Below are 24,718 nucleotides of genomic sequence, written 5' to 3'. Positions count from 1 at the left end.
GTATCAGTTTGAACATATAAGATGGGCATTCATATTGCTCAAATCAAATTTCTCTTCTAATTTTGCTTTTTATTATGAATACATAATGGTTATAATAATCTTCTAGATTGTTCATTGGAAACTTGAAAATCTGATTTTACCCTTTTTGTGTAACTGTGAGTACAGAACTAGAAGCTTGTTCAAAAAGGCAGATGAAGGACACAAGTGTTACCCTTTGACAGCTGAAGTGGAGGATTGAGGCAAATGACTATTCACTCATAGGGTATTCTCTTTGGTATCAGGTCATCCTAAATGTATAATATCCCTGGAGATTGGTGTTTAGATTGTCCTGGCATAAGCTATTAGGTAGAATGTCTCCATAATCTGTCCTTTGACAGTGTAAGGGATTCTCATTCTTAATTTTCAGAAATTTTGATCTAGGTCTGGGTACTAGCAATTAAAGGAAGGTTCACTCATCATGTCTCATTAATCATCAGTCCTAGTTCTCACATAAGATTTTTGTTTCTGTCCTGCTCTAAGGGCTGGAATGTGGGTGGGCCACTTGAGACAGTATTGCTCCTTACCCAGGCTGCCTTTACTACATAGCAAGTAACAATCAGCCATATGATTTTGGGGAAGTCAAGAAAATTTCTCATGATTGTTTTCTCCTAGCAAACTGTGCTTTTTTTTTTTTTTTTTTGAGTCAGAGTTTTGCTCTTGTTACCCAGGCTGGAGTGCAATGGCATGATCTTGCATCACTGCAACCTCTGCCTCCCGGGTTCAGGCAATTCTCCTGCCTCAGCCTCCTGAGTAGCTGAAACTACAGGCACACACCACCATGCCCAGCTAATTTTTTGTATTTTTAGTAGAGACGGGGTTTCACCATGTTGACCAGGATGGTCTCGATCTCTTGACCTCGTGATCCACCCACCTCGGCCTCCCAAAGTGCTGGGATTACAGGCATGAGCCACCGCGCCCGGCCCGCAAACTGTACTTTCTAACATTTGACTAGGACTTTTGACTGTGGCCGAGATGGAGGTGCAGGAGCCAAATTTACCCTTTTATCTGAAACAACCAAAAGCCAGGGTCCTGAGACTGTTACGGTTGGGCTCTGTGTCTGCACCCAAATCTCATGTTGGATGATAATCCCCATAATCCCCACATGTCCTGGGAGGGACCTTGTGGAAAATAATTGAACCATGGGGACATTGTTCCCCATGCTGTTCTCATGATAGTGAGTGAGTTGCATAAGATCTGATGGTTTTAAAGCATCTGACACTTTCCTTGCTGATACTCATTCTCTCTCCTGCCACCCTGAAGAGGTGCCTTATGCCATGATTGTACCTTTCCTGAGGCCTCCCCAGCCATTCAGAACTATGAGTTAAGTAAATCTCTTTTCTTTGTAAATTACCCAGTCTTGTGAGAACGAACTAATACAACCAGCCAAACAAAAACAGACAAAATATCTGAAGCAGCCATATGTTTCCTTCCTTCCTCCCTCCCTCCCTTCCTCCCTCCTTCCTTCCTCCCTCCCTCCCCTTTCCCTTTCCCTTTTTCCCTTTCCCTTTCCCTTCCCCTTTCTCTTCCCCTTTCCCTTCCCCTTCCCCTTCCCCTTCCCCTTTCCCTTCCCCTTCCCCTTCCTCTTCCCCTTCCCCTTCCCCTTTCTCTTCCCCTTTCTCTTCCCCTTTCCCTTCCCCTTTCCCTTCCCCTTTCTCTTCCCCTTCCCCTTCCCCTTTCCCTTCCCCTTCCCCTTTCCCTTCCCCTTTCCCTTCCCCTTCCCCTTTCCCTTCCCCTTTCTCTTCCCCTTTCCCTTTCCCTTCCCCTTTCCCTTCCCCTTCCTCTTCCCCTTCCCCTTCCCCTTCCCCTTTCCCTTCCCCTTTCCCTTCCCCTTTCCCTTTCCCTTCCCCTTTCTCTTCCCCTTTCCCTTCCCCTTCCCTTCCCCTTCCTCTTCCCCTTCCCCTTCCCCTTCCCTTCCCCTTCCCCTTCCTCTTCCCCTTCCCCTTCCCCTTCCCTTCCCCTTTCTCTTCCCCTTTCCCTTTCCCTTTCCCTTCCCCTTCCCCTTCCCCTTTCCCTTCCCCCTCCCCTTTCTCTTCCCCTTTCCCTTCCCTTTCCCCTTTCCCTCTCTCTTTCTGATGGAGTTTTACTTTTGTTGCCCAGGCTGGAGTGCAATGGCCTGATCTTGGATCACTGTAACCTCCACCTCCAGATTTCAAACAATTCTCTTGCTTCAGCCTCCCAAGTAGCTGGGATTTCAGACATGCACCACCACACCCAGCTAATTTTGTATTATTAGTAGAGACGGGGTTTCTCCATGTTGGTCAGGCTGGTCTTAAACTCCCGACCTCGGGTGATCTGCCTCCCTCAGCCTTCCAAAGTGCTGGGATCACAGGCGTGAGCCACTGCATCTGGCAGAAGCAACTGTTTTCAAGACTGGACCTCAGGCAGTGGAGGAAAGTGATCCACCTCGGAAATTAGATGTGTCCTATGATTGACTTATATTTCTGGATAAAGGACACCAAAATCTGCACATATTGTATAGCAACTTTATTCATAATTACCAAAATAATGGAAGCAACAAAGATGTTCTTCAATATGTGGATGGATGGTGATAAAGACTCTCTCCTTGATTAACTTTGGAAAGGCTCCCCTGGGCATCCCTCTCAACTAGTCCTTGACCTTAGCTTTTCATGTCTGGCCTCTTGTTCCCAGCTTTCACAGGAATCCTGCTAAATCATCCCCTTACTATTGATATTTCATCATTCTTGATATCTGATCAAGTTCTTCCTCTCCCATCTTTAAGGTGTACATGTTTGGCCTGACTTTAGCAAGAATCTGTTAGGCCAGTTTAGCAAGAATTGCCATATCCTTGATGTCTCCTCTTTCTAATTTTCCACGCACTGATCTCCTCACTGTGTTCATCAGCTATAAACCTTCACTTATCCTTGTTGAACATGAACTTGAATTACCGTTCCCTATGGAGTCATCATGGATGACTGAAAAAGACTTGAAGAAAATCTTTCTTATCTTTATAAGTGTTAGAACAATTTTTCTTTAAAAAAATATTTTTTTGAGAGGACATCTCACTCTCTTTTCTAGGTAGGAGTGCAGTGGTGTGATCGTGGCTCACTGCAGCCTCAACTTCCTGGGCTCAGGCGATTCTCTCACTTCAGCTTCCCAAGTAGCTGACACTACAGGCATGAGCCACCACACCTGGCTATTTAGAAAAAAATTTTTTTTGAGAGGAATATCATTATATTGCCCAGACTGATCTCAAATTCCTGGGCTCAAGCCATCTGCCTGCCTTGGCCTCCCAAAGTGTTGGGATTAACAGGAAGGAACCATGGGGCCCAGCTAAAATTTTAATTTAATATTAGACAAATTGTAGTATAAAATGAAGTATTAGGCAGCAACAGAAAATAATGAGCTATCAAGCTATGAAAAGATATGGGCGAAATTTAAATGCATGCTACTAAGTGAAAGAAGCCAATCTGAAAAAGCTACATAGTGTATGCTCCCACCTACTTCACGTTTCGGAAGAGATAAACTAGAGGACAGTGGGAAGATCAGTAGTTTCCAGAAGATAGCAGGGAGGGAGTAGGGCTTGAACAGATGGAGCCCAGGGGATTTTTAGGGTAGTGAAACTGCCCTGTATGACACTGTAATGGTGAATACCTGCCATTATGCATGGATCTCACAGCATAGAGTGAAACTTCATGTAAACTGTGAACTTTAGTCAATAATGATGTATAAATATCAGTTTATTAACTGTCACAAATGTATCACACTAATGCAATATGCTAATAATGAGAGATTGAAGGAAGTGGTGAGAGGGAGAATATAAGAACTTGCTGTTAATTTCTTCTCTAAACCTACAACCACTCTAAAAATTCAAGTTTATTCCAAAAAATTAAAACATACTTCAAGTATATTTGAAGTATGCTAATGAGAAATAAACCCCCAAGGGAAGTGTTGGTGTGATTAAAAAGAAGTGGAAAAATGCTGGCCAAAATTTTCCAAATTTGATAAAAACTATAAACCCACAGATTCAAGGAGCTCAACAAACCCCAAGCTCAAGACAAGTGAAAAAAAGAATGCATCAAGGCATATCATAATAAAATTGCTCAGAGCAATGATAAAGATAAAATGTCAAAAATAGCTGCAGAAGAAAGGCACATTACACACAGAGGACCAAAGACAAGAATAACAGCAGACTGGATTGTTCCTGTTGCTGGTGTGTGTGTGTGTGTGTGTGTGTGTGTGTGTGTGTGTATGTGTTTGTTTTATGAGTTGGGGAATTGCTCTGTCAACCAGGCTGGGGTGCAGTGAGGTGATCATGGCTTGCTGCAGCCTCGACTTCCCTGGCTCAAGTGATCCTCCCACCTCAGCCTCCCAACTAGCTGGGACCACAGGTACATGCTGCCACATCAGGCTGATGTTTTTTTTTATTTTTTTGTAGAGACAGAATCTTGCTGTGTTGCCCAGGTTGGTCTGTAACCCCTAGGTTCAAGAAATTGCCCCCTCTCATCCTCCTAAAATGCTGGGATTATAGGCAAGAATGGAACTAAATTTCTAAAATAATGGTGAAATGAAGTCTTTCTCAGACACACGATAGCAGAAAATTTATCATCAGCTGAATCCCATTATAAGAAATCTTAAAGGAAATTCTACAATTAGAAAAAAATGACACCTGATCAAATCTTAAATCTACTCAAAGAACGGTAATAAAAACAGTAACTACAAGAATATCTAAATCAGGGTTTTAAAAAAATTTTACAGTCTTTTAAAAAATAATTGGCTATTTAAACAAAAATAATAACAATGTCTTATGAAGTTTGTAACGTAGGTAGAAGTAAGATATATGGCACCAAATGCATTAAGGCCTGCAATAAAGACATGGGAGTACAATATTGCAGGTTCTTTTGTTATATGTGAAGCTGTGTAATGTCACCTGAATATGTATGGTGATAAATTATAGATGTATACTATAAAACCTACAACAACCTCTAAAATAGCAAAACAGTTATAACTAAAAAGCTCACAAGGGAAAAAAATAGAATAATTTAAAAATCCTCAAAGCAAAGGAGAAAATAATAAGAAAAAGGAAAGATGGTTAAAAAAAAAAGTAAACCCAATAGCAAAATGATAAACTTAACCATATCAATATCCACATTTAATTTAAATGTTCCAGTAATCCGAATTTAATGATTGAGATTGCTGGATTGAATTTAACACTGCTTAAAACAAACATTCTTTAAATACAAAGGCACAAATAGCTTAAAGATAAAAGGATAAAAAATGATATGTCATCCTCATCAAATCAAATCAACCTAATTAAAATAAAACATTGAAAGAAAGCTAGAATAGCCACATTAATATTAAGCAAAGTGTACTTCCAAGCGAAGAATATTACCAGAGCTAAAGTGCTTCATTTCATAATGTAAAGTGGGGTGGCTAAGAGGATGTGACGATTCTAAATGTGTATGTACCCCCCCAAAAAACTTCAAAATACATAAAGGAAAAACTGATAGAACTGCAATGAGAATCAAACATATCAAAAATTATAGCTGGAGATTTCAGTATTCCTTCAATAATTGATAGAAGTAGATAGAAAACCATTAAGAATAAAAAGAACACTTGAATGACACTTCCGATCAATCTGATGTAATTGACCTTTAAATAAAGGACGTCCTATCCAACAACAGCACAGTATAAATTCTCTTCGGAGACACACAGATATTTACTGATATAGACCATTTTCAGAACAATAAGTCTCAGGTAAATTTTTAAAAATTCAAGTTGTATAAAATATGTCATTTGATCGTAATGAAATTAAAGTACTAATAATAACAAATCTGAGAAATAACCAAGTATCTGAATACGAAATAGCACAGTTTTAAGTGATCTATGTGTCAAAAACAAGAAAAAATTTGAAGGAAATTAGAAGAAAGAGGTTAGAAAGTTTTTTCAAATGAATAAAAATGATCACCCAATATATATGAATATAGGGGATGCTACTAAAATAATTAGGGAGATTTTATTGCTCTAAAAAACTTAGAAACTAAATGTTTTAAATAGTGGTCTCAGCATCCATTTTGAACTGAAAAAGTGGAGAAAATTAAAAATATAACTAGAAAGTAAGCGCTGAAGATCAGAGTGGAGAGCCATAAATTATGAAACAGAAACAATAGGGGAAATCTATGAAACAAAAAGTTGGTTTTTAAAAAAAAATTGATAAAATTGGTGTGCTTTTGGCCAGAGTGGAGAGAAAAGTAAGAGAGTAGGCAGATGACTAACACAAAGAATGAGGGAGGTAATATCACTGTATCTTCAACAGGTACTAAAATGGTGCTAAGGAAACATTAAGAACAAGTAGAAGAAATAAACTATTCCTTGAAAAACACAAACTATCAAGACTCACTCAAGGAAAACGGCTAAACTGAATAGCCCTGTATCTACTAAAGAATTTAATTTGTTTGTAAAAATTTTCTACAATAAAATTCAAGTCTCAAATGCCTTCACTATTTAATTCTACTAATCCTTTAAGAAAGAAACAATAATTTTGGCCAGGCACAGTGGCTTATTCCTGTAATCCCAGCACTTTGGGAGGCCAAAGCAGGAGGATCACTTGAAGTCAAGAGTTCAAGACCAGCCTGGCCAACATGGTGGAAATCTATCTCTAGAAAAAAAGTACAAAATTAGTCAGGTGTGGTGACACAGCTACTTGGGAGTCTGAGACAGGAGAATGGCTTGAAAGCAAGAGGCAGAGGTTGCAGTGAGCCAAGAATGTGCCACTGCGCTCCAGGCTGTGTGACAGAGTGAGTGAGACCCCATCTGAAAGAAAGAAAGAAAAAGAAAATTCTAAACAAAGGCTTCTAGAAAATTGAAGAGAAGAGGGTATTCCCTAAATCATTTTGTGAGGTTAGCATTACGTTAATACTTCAGATAAAGACATAAGAGGCCGGGCGCGGTGGCTCAAGCCTGTAATCCCAGCACTTTGGGAGGCCGAGGCGGGTGGATCACGAGGTCAAGAGATCGAGACCATCCTGGTCAACATGGTGAAACCCCATCTCTACTAAAAATACGAAAAATTAGCTGGGCATGGTGGCGCGTGCCTGTAATCCCAGCTACTCAGGAGGCTGAGGCAGGAGAATTGCCTGAGCCCAGGAGGCGGAGGTTGCGGTGAGCCAAGATGGCGCCATTGCACTCCAGCCTGGGTAACAAGAGCGAAACTCCGTCTCAAAAAAAAAAAAAAAAAAAAAAAGATAAAGACATAAGAAAACTAAAGACAAGTATCTCGTCTGACTATAAATGTAAAAAGTTTTTAAACGTAACAAATCAAATCCAACAACATATAAAAAGAATAATACATTATGACCACAAAGGACTTATATCCAGAATGTGAGTTTCACGTTTGAAAATTAATCAGTGTAATTTATCAAATAAACATATTAAATGTAAAAACCATGTGATCATTTCAACAGACACAGAAAAGCATTGATGAAATCCAGTATCCACTCTCAGAAAACGAGCAGTAGAAAGGAACGCCCTCAGTCTGATAAAAAGCAATTACAAAAATTCTGCTATCACTAACATCATACTTATCAAAGATGAAATATTTTCACCCTAAAATGAAGAACGGTACCAAAGTTTACACTGTCACCACTTCAATTCTACATTGTACTGAGGGTTCTATCCTGTGTAATATGGCATCGTGTAAACAGATGATGTGCTGTGATCCAGACCTTCTTGTTTTATTTCTAGAGCATAGGCAAAGTACATTTGTCATAATTTTTAAGGGCCCTAGAATTACTGAAGTGGCAAATGAGCATTGACTTCATCTTAGTCCTCAGCTGCATTGGCCCTTAACAAGAGAGTCAGCTTGTTTTTTGAAGCATTGAGGCTAGGCATTAACTTCTCCTCTCTAGCTATGAAAGTCCTGGGTGGTATTTTCTTTTAATAGAAGGCTATCTTGTGTACCTTGAGAACATATTGTTTAGGGCAGCCACCTTCATCAGTGGCCTTAGCTAGAGCTTCCGGATAACCTGCTGCAGTTTCTCCATCAGCATTTGCTGCTTTAGCTTGCCCTTGTATGTTGAAAAGATTGCTTCTTTCCTTAAACCTGAGTGGCCAACCTCCGCTAGCTTCCAACTTTTCTTCTGCAGCTTTCTCACCCCTCTAAGCCTTCGCGGAATTGAAGAGAGCTAGGTACTTACCTTGGGTCAGGCTTTGGCGTAAGGCCGTGCTGTAGCTGGTCTGACCTTCTATCCAGGTCGTCTACATACTCAACTTTTCTCCGCATCAGCAATCAGGTGGTTTTGCTTTCTGATCATTCGTTCGCTGGAGTAGCACTTCTCATTTTCTTCAAGAACTTTTCCTTTCCATTTACAGCTTGGCTAGCTACACAAAAGGGCTAGCTTTCAGCCTGTCTTAGCCTTTGACATGCCTTCTTCACTAAGCTTAATCATTTCTAGATTTTGATTTAAAGTAAGAGATATGAGACTGTTTTTCACATGAATACTTAAAGGCCACTGTAGAGTTATTAATTGGGTTAATTTTAATATTGTTGCATTTCCAAAAAAGGGATGCTTGAGGGGAGGGAGAAGGATAGGGAATGGCATGTCAGTGATGTGGACAGAGCACAGATAACATGTATTGATTAAGTTTGCTGTGTTATGTAAATGTGGCTTGTGGCTCCCCAAAACAATTACAATAGTAATACCAAAGATCACTGATCTATGATCACCATAACAAATATAATAATTTTAAAAGCTCAAAATATTGTAAGCATTACCAAAATGTGACACAGAGACACAAAGTAAGTTCCTGCTGTTGGAAAAATGAAGCTAATAGACTTGCATGATGTAGGGTTTCCACAAATCTTCCATTTGTGAAAAACATAATATCTCTGAAGTACAATAACATGGATCACATTAAAATGAATATTTAATGTGAGAAACACACATGCACCCATCCAGATGCAAAGAATGGACTCAGAGACACAAAGAACAGTGGAAGCGAGACTTTTCATGGTGGTCTTTCAAGACTGGGAACTTGGTAGGCAGGCATACCCAGGGCAGTCAGAGCAAGTTAATTTATCACCTAGCAAGCTGGTCCCTCCCCCAGTTCCTCTTCCTGGACATCACCTAAGTTTCATTACCTCTCTTATAAGGATGGTTATACCCTGATCCCCTTCCTCGCTTAAGTTTTGATTTCCCAATGACAGAACTTTCTTCCCTTTTATGGGCTGACCCCTCCTGTACATTCTGTTCACTTATCATGACCTTCTAAGTGCATGAGCTGGGCAGTCTGTTACATCCGCAGGCTGACTGCCCGTACTTAGATTCCTTACGCCTTGAAAATGGACTGTTTAAAATGTTTTCTCACATTCAGTACTCAATACTGTGAGAAAACATTTTAAATGGTACTCTCAAATGGTACTCAGTACTCTCAACACATCAACTGTGTGATCTCTTGCTCAATAAATAAGCTGTATGTGTGTCCATGATCAAAGTTGATTTCGATTTTCAGTAACTCCTTATAACTATAAGATGTTTTGCATAAGCCTCACGGTAATCACAGAGACAATACCTATAGTAGATGCACTAAAAGCATAAAGCAACAAGTTAAAACATACTACCAGAGAAGTCACTTAACCACAGAGGAAGAGAGTGAGGATGGAGGAAAGGAGGGGAAGAATGACAAAACGACCGGAAAATAAGTAACAAAATGACAGTAGTAAATTTTTATCAGTAATAACATTGAATATAAATGGAATAAATTCTACAATTAAAAGACCCAGAGAGGTTGAATGGATTAAGAAACAACACCCAACTGAGTGCTCCCTACTAGAATCTCACTTCACCTATAAAGATACACATAGACTGAAAGTATGGAATACTCTTGCTAATACCATATTTAGTATATAACAATAGTTTATAACTCTTAACAATACCATATTTAGTATATAACAATAGTAAATATGTATGCACCCAATACCAGGATACCCAAATTATTAAGGTAAATATTAATTGCTCTAAAGGGAGAGGTAGGCTGCAATACAATAATAGTAGGGACTTTAGCACCCCACTTTGGACACTGGACAGATCATCGGGGCAGAAAATCAATAAAGCAACATCAGAGTTAAACTATACTCTAGATCAAATGCACCTAACAGACATTTATAGAATATTTCACTAAAGTGCTGCAGAATACACATTCTTCTCTTTAGCATATAGAACATTTCCAAGGATAGACTATATGTCAGGGCACAGTACAATTTTCAACAAATTCAAAAAGGTCAAAATCATCGAGTTCCTTTTCTGACCACAACAGAATAAAAGTAGAGAGCAATAAAAAGAGAAATTTGGAAACTATGCCAATATATGGAAATTAAACAACATGCTCCTGAATGACCAATTGGTCAATAAAGAAATTAAGACAGAAATTAAAAAATTTCTTGACACAAATGAAAATAGAAGCACAACACACTAGAACCTACAAAATACGGCAAAAATAGTATTAAGAGGGAAGTTTATAGCAATGAGCATCTACATCAAAAAAAAAAAAAAGTCCTTCAAATAAGCAATCTAACAGTGTACCTCAAGGAACTAGAAAAGTAAGAATTAAGCACTCCAAGTTAATAGAAGGACAGAAATAATAAAGAACAGAGTAGAAATAAATGAAATTAAGACTAAAAATACGTAAAATTAACAAAAATGAAAAGTCTTTTGGAAAACATGAACAAAATCAACAAACCTTTAGCTAGATCAAGAAAAAAGAGATAAAACCCAAATATATAAAGGCAGAGATGAAAAAGGAAACATCACAACTGACACCACAGAAATACAAAGGGTCGTTCGAGATTACTGTGAACAACTATACACTGACAAATTGGAAAACCCAAAAGAAATTGACAAATTCCTGGACACGCACAACCCTCCAAGATTGAACCATGAAGAAAGAGAAAATCTAAACTTATGAGTCATGAGTAATGAGATAGAAATTGCAACAAAAAGTCTAGCATCAAAGAAAAACCCAGGATCTGATAAATTCACTGCTGAATTCTACCAAACATTTAAAGAACTAATACCAATTCTACTTAAACTATTTCAAAAACTTGGAAAGGTAGAAACAGAAACTCATTCTACAAAGCCATTATGATCCTGATCCCAAAACCAGAGCAGAATGCAACAACAGGAACAAAACTGCTGTTCAGTATCCGTGATAAATACGGATGCAAAAGTTCTCAACAAAATACTAGTATGCCAAATTCAGCAGCACATCAAAATGGTCATTTGCCATGATCAAGTGGGATAAATCCCAGGGATGCAAAGATGGTTCAACAAATGCTAATCAGTAAACACGATGCATCACATCAACAGAATCAAGGGCAAAAGCCATATGATCATTTCAGTAGATGCCGAAAAAGCATTTCACAACATTTAACATCCTTTCATGATAAAAAAAAACTCTCCACAAATTAGGTATGGAAGGAACATACCTCAACTTGACAAAGGCCATGTATGACAAACCCACAATTAATATACTGAATGGGAAAAACTGGAAAGCCTTTCCACTAAGATCTAGAACAAGATAAGCATGCCTGCTTTCACCACTCCTATTCAACATAGAACTGGAAGTCTTAGTCAGGACAATTATGCAGGAGAAAGAACGAAGGGACACTCAGATTGGAATGGGAGAAGTCAAATTTTCTGTGTTTGTTAATGACATGATTTTATATGAAGAAAGAACCAGAGACTCCACCAAAAAACTCTTAGACCTATTAAACGAATTCAGTAAATTTGCAGAAAAAGAAGTCAACATACAAAAATCAGCAGCAGTTCTATATGCTAATAGTGATCAATCTGAAAAATACGCGGAAAAAAACTAAGAATGCATTTTAACCGAAGTGAATGGTCCCTATAAGGAAAGCTATGGAACACTGATGAAATAAATGGAAGGGGACACACACACAGAAAATGAGAAGATATTTCATGCTCATTGACTGGAAGAATTAATATTGTTAAAATGTGTCTACTACCCAAGAGAGGCACAGATTCAAGACAGTCCCCACCAATGACATTCTTCACAGAAATAGAAAAAAAAATCTTAAATTTTGTATAAAACAAGAGAAGACCCTGAAATGCTAAAGCAATCCTGAGCAAAAAGAACAAAGCTGGAGGCATCACACAGTCTAATTTCAAAGAATATTACACAGCTGTAGTACTGGCATGCTACAACATGGTACTGCAGAAAACAGACACATAGATCAATGGGGTAGAATAGAGAATCCAAATATAAGTCCATGCACTTAAAGCCAAATCATTTTTGAAAAGGGTACCACTAACGCACATTCAGGAAAGGACAAACGCCTTAAAAACTAGTGCTGGGCATATACACCATGGAATACTGCGCAGCCATAAGAAACAATGAGTTTGTGTCCTTTGTAGGGACTTGGATGAATCTGGAAACCATCAGTCTCTGCAAACTGACAAGAACAGAAAATCAAACACTGCATGTTCTCACTCACAGGCGGGTGTTGAACAACGGGAACACATGGACACAGGGAGGGAAGCATCACACACTAGGGTCTGTTGAGGGGGGCTAGGGGAAGGACAGTGGGGGATGGGGAGGTTAGGAAGGGATAACATGGGGAGAAATGCCATATACAGGTGAGAGGGGGGTGGAGGCAGCAAGACACATTGCCATCTATGTACCTATGCAACAATCTTGCATGATCTGCACATGTACCCCAGAATCTAAAGTACAATTAAAAACAAAAATCTAGTGCTGGGAAAACTGGATATCTATATACAAAAGAATGAAACTAGATCCCTATCTTTACCATGTACAAAAAGCAACTCAAAATGGATTAAAGACTTAAGTCTTGAAACTACGAAACTACTAAAAGAAAACACTGGTGAAAGCCTATAGGAAATTGGTCTGGCCAAAAATTTTTTGGATAAGACCTCAAGAGCACAGGCAACAAAAGCAAAAATAGACAAGTAGGATTACGTCAAGCAGAAAAGCTCTGCACAGCAAGGAAAATAATCAACAAAGTGAAGAGACAACCTGCGGAATGGGAGAGAATATCAATATTTGCAAACTGTCCACCGAGGGATTAATAACCAGAACATAATGGAGACTCAATCCAGCAGCAAAGTAATGATAATGCAGTTAAAAATGATCAAAAGACCTGAACAGTCATTCCTCAAAAGAAAGCATACAAATGGCCAACAGGTATATTAAAAAATGTTCAATATCATTAATCATCAGAGAAATGCAAATTAAAACAGTAATGAGATATGACCCCAGTTAGGATGGCCGTTATCAAAAAGACAAAAATAACAAGTGTGGGTGAGGACGCAGAGAAAGGGGAATGCTGGTCCACTGTTGGTGGGAATGGGAAGTAGTGAATCCTTTATAAAAGACAGTATGGAGGTTCCTCAAACAACTAAAAATCAAACTACAGTATGATTCAGCCATCCCACTTCTTTGTATATATCCAAATGAAAGGAAATGTGTATATTGAAGAGATACCTGTACTTCATTTTTACTGCAGTAGAAATTCATGATAGCCAACATATGGACACCTAAGTGTCCATCAACAGATGAATGGATTAAAAAGGTGGCATATATAAACAATAAAAGATTGTTCAGCTATAGAGATGAATAAAATCCAGTCATTTATAGCCACGTGGATGAAACTGGAGGTCACTATGCTAAGTGAAATCAGCCAGGCTCAGACAGACACTCATTCCATGTTCTCACTCATATGTGGGAGCTGAAAAAGTGGACCTTATGGAGGTAGAGAGTGGAATGGTGGATGCCAGAGACTGGGAAGCGAGGAGGTGATGGGAGGGGATAAAAAGTAGTTGGCTGAGGGGTACAAAACTACAGTTAAACAGAAGGAATAAGTTCTAACATTTGCTGGCACAGTAGGGAAATTATGGTTAACAATTTATTGTATATTTTTAAATTGCTAGAAGAAAAATGATTTACAGTGCCCTCAACGCAGGGAAAGTGTTGAAGTGATTGATATTTTAATTACCATAGTTTATTATTATACATTGTGTACAGGTATCAAAACATCACGTGTACCCCTAAAATATGAATGACTCTTACATCACAATAAAAATATTTGATTAAAAAAATAGGCCTGATTTTGTTTCAAAGTTATATTATCAGAGATTTTCTTTCTTCTGATCTTTTACCAAAAAAGATGATAAATTTTACTTAATGAAGGCTAAAATCATTGCAGCGGACCCTACTGGCATTGCTGATTCCGCCCAGAGTCTGTGCACTGGTTGCTAAGAGTGTGAACTTGCAGTCTTCAGAGGACTTCTTGGCCACTGGAACCTTTCACAGAAAGAAGAGTAGGAAATGCCTGGGAACTCCATCCTCCTGAGGCCGGCTCTAAGCCAATGACAGAGTGCTTTGACAACGGGGAACCCCTGCTCCTCTGCAAGGCTGTGCATGTCCATGGCTGGGAGTTCACCTAAAACCATATCCCTGCTGTGCAGATTCCCTCCCTGCCCTACTGACACTCTCCCTGCCTGTCAGGGGATTGTGTCCTTGCTGGGTTGCTTGAACCAAGCTTCTCCTTTTGGGGTCCACCTCTGGGGAGAACCTAACTTACGACACCAAGCACAGTACTGAGAAAATACTTTATCTTATATGCAAATGTTCATCAAATTTCAAGCAAGGTGGTTTTTTTTTTTTTTTTTTTTTTTGCCTGCATCTCAGGTTTCTAGCCTAGTCTCTGTTACAGAGTTAGCGGGAGTTGGATGTAGAATGACGGTCAAGGCTGCACCAGTGTCTTCAGGGTTGACTATGAGCCCAGAAAACTCACATGGCACTCTGAGAGGTGTAACCCCACAGACAACCATGTGGGCATCTTAAGTTATGGGGGGGCTCAGGAACAAACAATATTCTATTACAGAGATGGAGAGCTTTAATAAAACTCCAATTTGCATTTAAAAAAAAACTATAGATAGTGGCCATAAATTCAAATGTACATACATGTATATTCTATAAAATGATTAGACGTTCTCTCAGAATGGAAGTTCTATGTTTTTATATATTCAGTCTCAAAATATTTATTGAACACTTCCTGTATGCCAAGTATTTTCTAAGATAATTTTTTAAAGGCTCACTACCTGGTCTGTCTTTGTGGCATGAGTAATGGAATAAGGAGAAGAGATGGGGAGTGTGCAGGTTTCTTCTGATCCCTGTTGTCTCTGAGCAAGGGTTCAGGGCACCACAGGGCTGTCCCTGCTTTGAGAAGATCTGGGCTTCTTGGGGCTGACCTGGAGGTTGGAGAAGCAAAAGTCACACAGGTTTAAAATTATGACTGCTGAGGTGTCCTGGTGCTGGTGAGGCCAGTGGATAGCTAGAAGAGAGAAAACACTCTGTGATATCTGGGTAAGTGTTGGGACTGAGGAGTTGCCTAGGACACTGGACATTGGTTGCTAACACTAGGAATGTCCACAGTCAGTCACCTCATATTTTTATGGCTCCTGTGATCCTGTCTAGTGTGGGGCTGTGCACCTAGGGGGAAGGCATTTCCTGTATCTCCTGGTAAACAGGTGAATATTTTATCGTCTCACTTTCCTGGCTGATACATAGAACTTGACCCCTTTCCTTGATTTCCATTGAAAATTTTCCTACTTGAGTCACTAATGTTTGAAGTGGAGTCTGGAGAAGGTCTTAAGAGACAGAGTGAACAAACACCACAGAGACACAGGAGCTTAAACTGAAACCATGCCCCACGCCTGCGACAGTGGACTCTGCCTCTGTTGGCCAGTCCCTCTCTCTCTTCTGTCCTCCATCCTCCTCTTCTCTGTCTTCTGCTTCTCAGCACACCGAGATTCTCACTTACTGATGAGTTTGATTAGTTTGCCTGTATCTTTGAAGTCTCTTTCTAATCTATTACCATAGACCTCAGCTCCCCAGGAAGGGTTACTTATGCAGGAGTCTTCCTGTGCAAAGTGAGTTCCCTCCTTCAGGTGTAAGGATGTTGTTGCTGAGGTCAGCCTCTTGGGTGTCCTGAATTTTTGCCTAGTGGACCTCCTGCAGGAGTGTGGAACTGCTGCCTGGACCCTCACCTCATGCTGCATGGGGATTACAGTGATGGGGGTTACAGAAGATTTCAATAGTTGGAAAAATCTCTCTGGTTTGATACAAAGATGAAGAAATTCTCCAAGTTGGGAAAAAATTAAAAGCTAATGTTAAAAATGGAAACTGCAGAGCAAGACTCTCATGAAAGACGTGCTTTACTAGGAAAATGCTCAGCGTATCACAAGGTTAGCTCCAATCTGAGCAATCCTCTAAAGAGCTCACCTCTGCCTACTGGGAGATTTCCCTTGAGAAATTCACCTTTAGCTTCGTGGGTGTGTTCATGTCTTTAGAAACCATTTTCACGGCCAGTTTTCTTGGTACATATTTATCCAATAAGTGACTAATTCTTTAAGTGAGCTGGTTAGATGTTTAGGCCATAGTTTGTCTCTGTGGATAGCTTAGAAAATCATACACTTACAGGATTTAGACCTTGAAGAGGTTCCTACTCAGTGCCCTCATTTTAAATGTGAGGAAAACAAAGCTCTAAAGAAGTAAGGCTGGCATGTGTAATTTGGACTAGATTCATCAATGTCTTCTTTCCCTGGAGACAGATCTTCCCCAAACCTGGGGATCCATCTCTGGCTATTGGTAAGTGTAGCCTTACGTGGCCCGCTCATAGCAGACACTGGTGACTTTTCATCTGCGTTAACTGATTCACCAGTCACTGTAGGGTGCAGATGTTACCAACATCATCCCATGGTATAGACAGTGAGAGGGTTTGCTCGCTGCCCCACAATCAGGAGTGGCAGAGCTTGGATTTGGACCCAGGTGGTTGGGCCTGCTAGGTAGGCTCTGAACACCAGCAGCACCCTGCCTCTGAGTCCAGACACCAAGACTGTGGAAGTCCACTCTGCACTCTTTCTGGGATGCTCCTATCATTTAAAGTGTTTGGGTAGGCCATCTAATCAACATCTTTCCCTAAGCAACGGGAAGCAAGATCGATGTTCCCAAAAGCTGCTTTGCAACTGTCATTTAAAAATTTACTGATGAAAAATTATTTTGATTGTTTCAGAGTTTTCAAGGCTTCTCTATAAAATTGCCTTGCTTGAATTTTTTGTTTAACTTTTTGCAGTCGGATAAAAATATTCCCCAGTCCTTTGAGGGCCAAGAGCAGTTTGCCATCATCATAACTTTTCAGAGCCAGCAAGTTTTCTTTCATGAAGCTACTTCCCATCTCCCGATACCTTCAAGGGTTCTGTTGACTGTTTTAGATTATACTCTGGCCCTTCGGTATAGAGTGTAGTGTTTTGGTTTTTTTTTTCCACCAAGGCTGCAGTGCAGTGGTATGATTACAGCTCACTGCAGCCTCGACCTCCCAGGCTCAGGTAATCTTCCCATCTCAGCCTCCCGAGTAGCTGAGACTACAATCACACACCACCGTGCCCAGCTAATATTTTTTATTTTTAGTAGAGACAGGGTGTTGCCATGTTGCCCAGGCTGGTCTTAAACTCCTGGGCGCAAGTGATCCATCCATCTTGGCCTCCCAAAGTGCTGGATTACAGGCATGAGCCACCTCACCCAACCATGTGATGTTAAGGGGGGGAATGTTTTCTTAAGTCAGGCAATGAAAGACATGAAATAAAGGCATCTTAACTGTTTTCCGGAAACATATGTTATGCAATGGATGCGTGTGTGCGGCAATGCGTATATGACCTTAGATACTCTCAGAACGAGCCTGTTGACTGTGTGCCTTACTGAGGTCTGTTTCTGCCTTCCAGTTTTACGGGAGCCCTATACAGTCCGTGTGGAGGACCAGAAAACCATGAGAGGCAATGTCGCGGTCTTCAAGTGCATTATCCCCTCCTCGGTGGAGGCGTACATCGCTGTCGTCTCATGGGAGAAAGACACGGTTTCACTTGTCTCAGGTAGGCTTTGCATCTCCAGGGTGCAAGACGCCATGCTCACCTTCTGGAAAGGTTATTTCAGAGATGGAATTGGGTCTCCATGTATGTGTTAATCATTATTCAGAATTAGTATTCGTAAGGTTGATGCTATTTTATAAGTAAACCTGAAATAAGTGTTTTGTGTTGGCTTATGATGGCTTGATTCGGATCTTCTTTGGTGAGTTGACTGATGAAGAGAAATTAGTGACTGGCAATGTAACTATAGCTATTATGTTAACTTCTTTGAGAAAATTGTGGTTTTATGTCTGCTTCTGAAAACAAGGTAATAGTATTGTGCATCTGTGACAGACCTCAGTGTTGCACAGAGAGCTGATATTCTGAAACTAAAATCTGGGTGCTGGAAACCCTGTTTTCATGCACTCTGTGTGCTTTCCCGTGTCTTGAGTTATGTTGTATCTCTGACCTATTTCTTGAAGATTCTACTAAGAATACATATGCAGCACTGCAATGTGTATTTGCATATGAGTAATTTCTTGGCTTATATTTGATGTCTAGAAAAGACAAAATTTAAATTTAGCCTCCAAGAAACTGCAGTTCTTCCTTTCTAATGATGTTGAACTGGATTTCTTTCTCTGTGCTATTTACCTGGGAAGGCTACTGTTGGGGTGATAGATGGTGCTCCTGTTCTGTGCATCTTGGATAATGACTGTTGGCATATCTCAAAATGTATTGGCTGCTTTTGGAAAAGAATTGTGATGAGCCTAGTCTGTGTTCCAATGTGTATTATAAATAGTTGCTTTTTAAAAACATGTCTTTATGCCCTCGCATGAAGATGCACACATACACGCACAGCACACATTTTAGCATAATTTTTGAATAAGCAACATTTTATCAATTTATAGAGAGGAGGATTTAGAACTAAACCCTCATGGTGACACACCATTTTTGTTTTTCAGCTTATTGATTAGCTGGAGAGTGTTGATTACTATGCACCAATGACCAGAGGCATTTAAAAGATCAAAATTGAAATATGTCATCATCATAGCCTGTTGCAGGAATATAGGATAAAATGGAGTTCTTAGTTTTTATAAAAAGCATTGTCTTTACAGTGAATTGAAAACCCCTCACACTTCAATGAACAATACATTCCTTGCTGTTATGTTGACTAATCATCATCACTTAACTTAGGGTGTTGAAAAATGCTAAGCTTAAAACCTGAAATGCGATTGTAATAATCAGAATAGAGACTCACTTATACACTTTTATTTGCCAGTTTTCAGTGTTGAAACATCTTCATCTTCTCTCCCTAGGGGTCATGTTAGTTTTCTTAATGACAGATGGAAGGATTTGATTAGTCATCTGGCTGAGTCAGAGTCAGAGGGGAGAGGCCCTCAAATTTATATGGCCAGGGAGTATAGATTCAGGGAGGGGAAGAATTGAGGCTGACTTTTCAGTCTTCCAGAGTCAGAGAACTAGGATGGGGAATTCACCGTCTTTTAACTCAGTCATCCAAATTTGCAGCCTCCGAGTATGCTCTGGCAGAGGAAGAGAGCATGGGAGAATTCCAAACGCCTTCTTAGTGCCTCTATGTGGAGGTGACACATGTTGTCTCTGTTCATATTGAATTGGCTAAAGCAAGTCTCGTGGCCATGCCTGACTTCAGTGGGGCATGTGCCTGAAAGAAGAGAAAACATCTCGATACCAGGAGGATTTTGGTATCGAGATGGTTTGTATAATATGTTTGTTCTTTTGTTTCCTAGACATCTTTAATTAGTCGTATCCTCATATTCGTGTTTCACCTTTTTGTAATCTCTGTTAACAGACTTCATTTTCCTTCAAATGTGAACCTAATTAGATTAAAAAAAGGGAATTTAGTGAGGGGATGATGCTGGCATGCGGAGCGCACACTTGGTGTCTCACTGATAGGAACTGTTAAATCTCAGCTCCTCTCAGGAGAGGAGAGGGCTGGAGCTTCATCCTTCCAGTCATACACTGGAGCTGCATCCTTTCATAAAATTTTAAAAGCAAAAGTTTTGGATAAGCACTTGGCTTTTACTTCACAACAGCATCTAGAAAATAAATACAACGCAGCTGTTTATCCTATGGAGGAATACATCAACAAGAAGCTTTTGTTTGTAAGTGAGCCATTAAAAGAAAGAGAAAAAGAGAGACTTCATACCAGGTCGTTCAACTTGAGCCTAATAGTAGACTTGTCACTAAAAATGACCTTGTAAATGACAACAAGACCCCAAAGCATTGGCGTGATCTTTTTGCAAGAAGTCTTGAAATTGTGACTTTTTACCTGACTTCTGTTACTCACTGCTACAATCAGGTTCTGTTCCCAGTGGCTAAGCCCCACCCATCATAGTGCCCAGAAAATGAGGAAGTCCTGAAGTCACTGGAGGTGACACATGGTTTAAAACATTAGAGATCTTGATAAATAAACCATGCTCAGGTAGTCTAGGTAGAGAAGGGTTATATTTCTGTCTGGTTACAGGACATGGCACAGATAAGGACAGAGGACAGTCTCCCCCCACCATCACCCAGGCTGTGCTGGGTGGGGAGGGCACTAAAAGGAGGAACCTCCCTCTTCCACGCTGGCTGGGGCTGAGCCACTCCGGGAAGCACCAGGATTCTTAGCTTCAGGGGATGTCCTTGCACAGCACGGAAGTCCCAGGAACAGAGGGACTTTTTCTAAATTAGCCCTGACCTTCAGAGAAGCTGTCCCGAATGCCATATGCACAACAGATGATCTGTAAAAGGTTAATTTGCATCTGCTTTGTAAATAAACTGTAACTCCTGCTGAACTAGTTTGTATTTATTCCTTGGCACAGCCATCTCCCGGATTATCGGTCATCCCAGCCTGCTGGGGTCTGTCTGGGAAGTTTGTCCCAGGAAGCTTTCCTACTCTGCACAGATCACTCCCTTTAGCAGTGATTTCTCCCTGTGGAGAAAAGCGATTAACTAAATCAGCCATGGAAATAAGACTGTGTAAGTATCGGACTGAGTGAGTGAGTTAGGAGCGAGTATGGAAGTGCCGGAGAGTTGACCTAGGAAAACTGGGGGCTGCTGGCAGTCGAGAGAGGACCCAAAAAGAAGATTCACAGGCCATTGCCCATGATGCCCCGTTGGGCTCAGGGCAGAGCGTGACCTCTTGGCCTGGGGGATGCTTAGGTGCTCAGTCGTGACTATTGGGAGTTCCCCTGGGAAGGTTAGAGCAGCAAAGCCCTGCTTCTAACAGATGAGCATTCATGTGAATCTCTAGGTCAGGGGACCTTTGGAAATCCTGGTTAAGATAAATGCGTATTTGTCTTCTACAAATTCTTTTCAATGAAAAGCAAAATTAAAAACGTTGGTGTATTTCCTTAAAAAGAAACAAAATGGTTTCTATCAGTATGTCTCACTGGGTTTTGCCCTTTATTTTGGTTAAGAAAACAAATGAGTGGGTTATTGTCTTGAGAAGCACAAACCCAGTGTTTGTCAGGGTTTGAATGAGCGTGCTCCATCCTTACAGTGGTTTTCGGGAGCTTACTGCACGTTAGGGCATGCACTGATTTCTTTCCAGGGCACACTTCGGTCTGGCCTGAAGGCAGACTCAAAAATCAAGTTATGCCTTTTCATCATGTGAGGTCATGAGGCTACCAATATCAAGGACGTTCATGAGCTCATTGATTTTGAGGGATCTTTGGAAAGAATCCCCCAACTGCCAAAAAGTAGAAATCCCATAATTCTACCAAACAGAGGAAAGAGTCATCATATCTGATGCTGCTTTTCTGCCTGCCTGGGATCTTCCCTGGGCCCTGGGGCCCTGTATGGTGACCCTTCCCTCTGGTATGATGGGTGGGAGCAGGGTCATACATGTGCAGAGGAAAGACATTTAAGGGGCAGGCACACACAGTGCCATCAGAGGACCTTAGTTAATATGACAGATCCTGACCTATTGTCTTCTTACCTCCCCAAAAGGAGCCAGGAAAAACAAGAGTCATGGTGTCTATGTGCGTTTTTTTCTTTTTTAATATCCTCATCACCTATCCCAAGCTGCAATGAATCCTTTTAAATGCCATAATATTAATGTAGCCCAGTAAAAATACAGTAGCTTGAATAGCAATGTGCTTTTGGAGGTATTGCTGATGCGGAGATGCATAAGACACCATCCTGGAGAAAAACAGTAACCCTGGCTTTATATTTGGGTTTCCCTTGACTAGCCTGTTGTGAATTTCCTCCTGATTAGGGGGCTGGCAATAAGAGAGCCCAGCCTTCCGTTTCTGTTTCTTCTGATAAAATTGTGAGAATCTCACCAGGGGTTTAGCTACATTAACATCAAAGACACAGCCCAAGGGTAACCGGATTTGGAAAATGGAAAAAGCAAACATTTTACTATTCCCACAGAAACTACCTCCCTCCTTAACAGTGGCCCAATTTTCTGCTGTAATATTTCCTATCTGAATACCTCTATTAGTGATGATTCAAGGAGAATTTTATCTCTTAGGATCAGTGAGTTCAAGTCCAAGGGTGATTATCTTCTTCCTGTGTTTTGGGTAAACGTGAACAATTTTCTGCCCACATTAAATATCAAAGGACATAAACCAACCACTTTACATGAAACATGTGCTGTAATTCTTCACTGCCACAATTGGGTCTGGGCATCACAGATAACGCAAGACTTCGGCTCTAAGAAGCACTCCCTCCCCAGACCCCTGCAGAGATGGTTTCTGCTGTTGAGATGCTGGGGGAGGCTCCTGCACTGTCACTCTGGGGCTGTTGGTGCTGCGGCGTAGGCACTCAGGGGCTAAGGCTGCAGGTACACACATGGTTTTGCCCGGGGAAGTAGAGAAGGTTTCAGAAAGGAGGCTGTGATTTAAGAAAACCTTTGCATTTTAGATAGGGGAAAACAAATTATAGATACAGTCAACCGAATTAGACAAGGCTGTCCTTAAGCACGTTTCAGCAAACCAGAACTAAGAGCAGATTGGATGCCATGTATTCTCATGTGGGAAGGGAGAGAGAGCAGCGCAGCTGTTGGGGGACATGCTTCACGCTGTGGGAGGCCTCTGCTTCTGTGCACTCTTGACTACGGACGTTAACCTTCCCTTTTCTGAGGCACTTGTACTGTGATTTTACTGCTCCTCACTGAGCATTTTCCAGACGATGCTACATAGCTGCTGTGGCTGCTACCTTGTGGAGACCTGAGTCTGCCCTCATAGAGCTTATGAGTAAAAGGAATGAGATCAACATTAAAATGATGTAAAATTTAAAAAACCAAAACAAAAAAACCAAGAGTCACCTGACAGCCTCATCTTTGATTTTAAAAGTGCCAGTGAGTTGCAAAATTGAAGAAGCATTTCTTTAACATTGACTGAAATGGAATTTGTAGGACCCAGTGAAAAGTATAAAAGGAACATTTCTCTGTTATCTACCTAGCCATCTGTCTTTGTATGCTTCATCTAATCTTTTATTTATCTTGCTGTTAGTAAATAAGAACCTCATTTTAAACACTGGAAAGTATCCTTAGCTCAGAAAATGTACACCAGACTGGAATTAGAAACACAGAGAGATGTCATATTTTCACCATGCTGTATTTTTGGGAGTGAAGTAACTGAGCAATAGGAAGACAGAACTCTGGTCTCTGTCTTTTTAAAAATCATTAATTATGCTATATTTTTACCATTTAAGTCTATTGTTAACTAGAATAGTTTTTGCATGCTACCTGAAGGTAATTAAAAGCTGGTTATTTACAGCTCTGGAGAGCCCCTGCGTGGCACTGAGAATGGGTGTCACGTGGGGTGAGGGGCAGGGCTCCAAACACCCAATTGCAAGGCTCCAAAGCAGCCGCAATAGCAGCTGGTCTGCAGGGACTCTGCCTGCAGGGAGGACGTGCACGCCCATATTGAAGGCTGCAGACTGTACCACCCAACACAGAGAAATACGCTTTTGACTTTCACAAAAACAGGTAGCTAGACACAGAGAGAAGCATGTTAATATTTTTTTTTTAAAAAGGAAACAAGAAAGCATTGGAGCCAATTTAGCCGAGAGGATCTGAGGAGGGGTGTGTGTACATGTGTGTGTTGTGAGTGTCCACATGTGTGTGGCGTTTGGGGTGCTGTGTGCATATGTGTGTGTGTGTATGTAGTGCCTTATGTGTGTTTGTATAATGTGTGTGTGTGTAACATGTGTAGTGTGTGTGGCATGTGAGGTGTGTGTGGTGTGTGAGCTCTGTATGTGTGGGGGATGTGTGTGTGGAGTGTGTGCTCTATATGTACGTGGAGGGAGTGTGTGTTTGTGCAGTGTGTGTGATGTGTGGTGTGCGTTCTGTATGCATCTGCGGTGTGTGTAGTATGTGCATGGAGTATGTGTGGTGTGTATGCTTTGTATCTGTGTGTTACGTGTGTGTGTGTGTGTAAAACTTCATCTGTTGGCCCACTAAGTCACATGAAAATGCCCCTTGATTTCCTATTTTAAGTGTCTGGAATATGACTTGATTGCAGCTCTGACTGAGCTTAGCTGGGTGACCTAGGGAAAGGACTTTTCTATCCCTCTCTGCTTTTTTTCCCCCTCAGCTTCCTTCCATGGATATACAGTGATTTTTCTGGTCCTCTTTCACAATACAATGTCAGGATATTAAAATTCCAAATTGAATATTCCACTACTTAAGCCAACAGCTAAGTTATTTTTTCACATTCTTAGATTTAATCTTGCAGGATGTTTTATGCATGTGGCTTAATACAGAAGGAGCAAAAGCAACAAAGGGAACGGGCACAGGAGGTGACGTTCAGAGG

General features: G+C 40.6%; 1 protein-coding gene across 2 annotated transcripts in view; it reads left to right on the top strand.

The window, feature by feature from the left end:
- DSCAM (DS cell adhesion molecule) overlaps window positions 1–24,718 on the top strand; it is an 802,011-nt gene that overhangs the window by 139,443 nt on the left and 637,850 nt on the right. For both annotated transcript variants that reach the window (XM_017967103.4, XM_035283348.3), the window contains exon 3: window positions 17,817–17,963. In XM_017967103.4, coding sequence (XP_017822592.1) covers window positions 17,817–17,963 — 147 coding nt within the window. The remainder of the gene's footprint in view (window positions 1–17,816; window positions 17,964–24,718) is intronic.

The sequence above is a fragment of the Callithrix jacchus genome, chromosome 21 (assembly GCF_049354715.1).
Source record: "Callithrix jacchus isolate 240 chromosome 21, calJac240_pri, whole genome shotgun sequence".
Taxonomy (NCBI): Eukaryota; Metazoa; Chordata; class Mammalia; order Primates; family Cebidae; genus Callithrix; species Callithrix jacchus.
Note: the sequence above shows the minus strand (reverse complement) of the source record. Positions and strands in the feature narration are given on the sequence as shown.